Source organism: Streptopelia decaocto (assembly GCF_964273445.1).
Source record: "Streptopelia decaocto genome assembly, chromosome: 22".
In the NCBI taxonomy this organism is placed as follows: Eukaryota; Metazoa; Chordata; class Aves; order Columbiformes; family Columbidae; genus Streptopelia; species Streptopelia decaocto.
This window is the reverse complement of record NC_138677.1, coordinates 1,889,317-1,893,276: the sequence shown is the minus strand read 5'-3', so window position 1 is coordinate 1,893,276 and position 3,960 is coordinate 1,889,317. Positions and strand designations below refer to the sequence as shown.

Below are 3,960 nucleotides of genomic sequence, written 5' to 3'. Positions count from 1 at the left end.
GCATAATTTACCCGATCTCCTCCTATGACAAGATGAACCACTTAATGGATGAGGGAAAGGCTGTGGATGTTGTTTAGTTGGACGTTAGTGAAGCCTTTGACACTGTTTGCCACAGCATTCTCCTGGAGAAAGTGACTGCTCAAGGCTTGGGTGGGCTCACTCTTCATTGGGTAAAAATCTGGTTGGATGGCCAGGCCCAAAGAGTTGTGGTGGACGGAGTCAAATCCAGTTGGTGGCTGGTCACGAGTGCTGTTCCCTAAGGCTCAATATTAGGGCCCGTTCTGTTAAATCTCTTTATCAGTGATCTGGATGAGGGGGCCAAGTGCACCTTCAGTAAGTTTGCAGATGACACCAAGCTGGGTGGGACTGTTGATCTGCTTGAGGGTAGGAAGGATATACAAAGGGATCTGGACTGGCTGGATTGATGGGCCAAGGCCAGTGGTATGAGGTTCAACAAGCCAAGTATTGAGTCCTGCACTTGGGTGACAACAACCACATGGAATGTTACAGGCTCAGGGAAGAGCTGATGGAAAGATGTCTGGTAAAAATCACCTGTAATTATTGGTCAAAAGCTGCTGAATATGAGACTGCAGTGTGTCCAAGTGGTCACAAATGCCAACAGTGTCCCGGCTGCAGAACTTAGTTGGGGAGGAGATACTGAGGGAGGGAGGCTTGCTGAGCATGGAGTAGAGAAAAATTTGGTGGGAGACTTAAAATCATCCCTGGAATAGCTATGGTTATTGAACTGTGTTGGATAGGTCTGTCAAGACCCAGATAGGCAGCCAAGTTTAGAAAGTAGAGGACGACCTTAACCATGCCTAAGCATGCCAAAAGCAAGTCTGTGTTAATAGTTACTACAAAGTCATCCCCCACAACCCACGCCCCCAAAGCCTAGCAACATATGTCTACCTGGAATGGTGGGAGAGCATTTGCAGGGGAAAGAATGACACAGAGGCATGGGCTTCATTGCAGCAGAATTTTAATGAGTCAAAAGCTGGAAATGAGGTTTCTTTGAGTGCAGGGAGCATCAGGGGAAGATGAGAGCTTGTGCCTCGTGATTGTGGCAAAGATCCAGCCAGGTGCCATTTGCCGGACCCACAGAGGTGACAGGGTCAACAAGTTCTCCTTAGGCTGACTTTATGGGGTTCACAGCTCAAGGGAGCACAAGAGAACAAGGATGCAAGAAGAACGGAAGACACTGGAAGAGGGGAAAGGCAGAATGGGCAGTGCTTTCTGAGAGCACAGGCTGGCCCAGTCCTTTTGCAAAGGGTGTTGGGATTGCTCAGTCCCTCTGAAACCATCAACCTGATGTTCCATCCCCAGTCTGGTACAATCTTGTGTGTCCCTGGGGGCCTTCCCCCAGGGTCATCAACAGCAGCTTTAGCAGGGGAAATGCCTCTGCGTGCCGTAGATGCCGCTGCCCAGGCCAGAGAGACCAAAGCCCCCGGAGTTGATGGGCACTCCCTGAAAGCTGAGGATGCTGCCAACGACAGCGGAGGTGGAGGATCCCACGGCGGTGTTCTGCGGGAAGGAGCTGAGGATGGGGCCGGGCAGGGTCACCACCACGGGGGAGGGCTGGATGAAAACTCTGGCATCCTGGCACTGCTGGACACAGGGCTCATTGCAGCTGTTGGCCAGAGGGGTTGGGCCACAGGGCTGGCAGGGCAGGCACAGGTTGTAGCAGGACATTTCCCATGTAGGCAGAGCATGTTGGCTTGGGGCAGTGAAGCTCAATCGTTTGCAACTCCAATTGCAGGAAGAGGTTTCTGTTGTATTCCTCTTGATGCCCTTTGCTCTGAGGACAATGTTTGCCAGTCTGTCTGAGTATGCAGGCTGGGGTTAGCAAAGTCAAAGCCCACCGGGCATTGAACCAGGCAAATCATGTGGAGGGCAAGAAGAAGGTCTTCTTCCAGGTAGGTCAGCTGCAAAAGAGGCTTGTGCAAAGGCTGAATGGAGCAGCTTTACCGGGGACAGGGGTTATAGGAAAGGCAGGCGTACTCCAAGGGCTCTTGGCCTTGATCTTGACTGGCAGGATTTGTTGTCCAAAGACCAGGCTTCTGAGATTCCTTGGAAAGACTGGAGCAAGAATAAGTTCCCCACGGTAGTGAAGGATCAGGTGTGGGAACATATAAACAGACTGGACTGACATGAGTGCACATGACCTGCTGTCGTGTAACCAGGGATACTGGTTGATGCTACTACAGGGCTGCCCTTTGCATAAGCCAGCAGTCAAGCAATGTATATGAGGACTGAAAGAAAGTCAATGGGTGTCCTGTCTTCCGTAAAGGCACAAAGGAAGAGCCAGGAAAAAAACACTCCAGCCTGTCTCACGTCAGTCCCTGCAAACGTGATTGAGGAAGTCACCCTGGAAGCCTTTTCCCAAGATGAAAGGACAAGAAGGTGTGTGGTCAGCAGGGATTTATGGAGCAGAAAGAAGGCCTGACCAACCTCATGGCCTTCTTTGATGATGTGCCTGGCTCTGCTGGATGAGAGATGTTCAGCAAATATTTTCGATCTCGTCTAACCAAGGCTTTTGACACCTTCTCCTGTAACCATCCTTAGAGGTTTATTGACAAAAGACAGTCTGGGGAAGAGGACAGTGCAGAGGGCTGTAATCTATAATGTCTGCTCATCTCTGATGGTTGTGATGCATGGCACAATGTCCATCTGATGGCCAGTCAGTCCTCGTGCACTAAAGTTGTCCAGGCAGGGGCTAATAGCATTTAAATCCTTTATACAAATCTCCTGTACTACCACAGGCTGCAACTGATGTGCTCTCAAACAGCTTTGAAGCAGAGGATGTGGGTTCTGGTAGATACCATCAGGTGGCCTGCAGCATTGTGGAAATGACATCCATTATCATCCTGTTGTCATAAGGAAGTGGGTTGCTATCACATTGTCATAGGTGATACCTGAAGAGTGGACACAGAACACACTGAGTGGGGTGGGTCAATTTTTTCTTTCTCTCAGTTTTCTGGGATGTCTTCAGCTGCTGTGCCCTCTAAAGGCTTTCAAGGAAGGAGAGGGAGCCCTCCCAGCAGACTGTGGGCATCAAATTAAGAACTTCCTGACAATAGTACAAACCAGCTGAGATACTTCAGGGTAGGGCTACTGTAAAGGGAAATGTAAGTCTGCTGGGGGACTGGGCCATAGGAACCTCATGGCATTAAGAAGGAAAAGATGGCATGTCCTGCAGCTGGAAAAGAAGAACATTTTGCAGTGCTATAGGCTGGAGACTGAACTATGCTACAACCTTAGGCCCCTCAGACCTCGTCTGCAGTGATAGGGGAGGAGTCTGGGGGAGAGATTTGGAGAGTAGAAGGGAAGAGAGGCATAGGCCTCATCTTCCTGGCCAAAGATACCAGGCTGTGGTGAGAAGATCTCTGGAACACTCTGTGGAGGGAAAGGATTTCAGAAAACATCTACCCACTGGTTGAGATGCATCCCTGGGTCCTCTTTTGTATGTATTGTCCTGGCATTAATGATTCAACATGTCTCCTTTTCCATGTCCCAAAAGACTCCTCAGCTTGGAGTACAACTCAGTACCATTGGTGAAGCATGGAAATTTGTCCAGCTCTCTTGTGAATGGGGACTGTCAGGACCATTCAGTGCTAGGTCCCTGAGGATGCTCTGGGAAGGGATGTGCTCAGAAGAGCTCAGGGTACAAAACCAGCTCTCAGATGACGTAAAAGAGGCGATGCACTTCCCTGCCCTGCAGACATGGAGGCAGCTGGGACGCATCCCAGGGTGTGCCTTCAGCAGGCAAGCTACCTGGGATAGACACTCCCAACCCATGGCGAAGCACAATCTAATTTTGAATTGGCCATGTGCCAGGCTTTTTGAGTGAGGCCAAGCCAGGAGTGTGTGCAGTTTGCAGAGTTGTGTCTCATGCGGGGCTAATTCTGCAACCAGGGAAGCTACGTATGTAATCTGGGAAAACAAGCTTTGGGCACTAGACTG

The 3,960-nt window shown here is 50.2% G+C and overlaps 1 protein-coding gene across 1 annotated transcript; it reads right to left on the bottom strand.

Moving 5' to 3' along the window:
- Window positions 1-1,380: 1,380 nt before the first annotated feature.
- LOC309449044 (feather keratin B-4-like) lies at window positions 1,381-1,689 on the bottom strand (the record flags this gene model as incomplete). Its single annotated transcript, XM_082070955.1, has 1 exon — window positions 1,381-1,689. One exon carries the CDS (start codon window positions 1,687-1,689, stop codon window positions 1,381-1,383), a length of 309 nt encoding a protein of 102 aa, XP_081927081.1.
- Window positions 1,690-3,960: the final 2,271 nt, after the last annotated feature.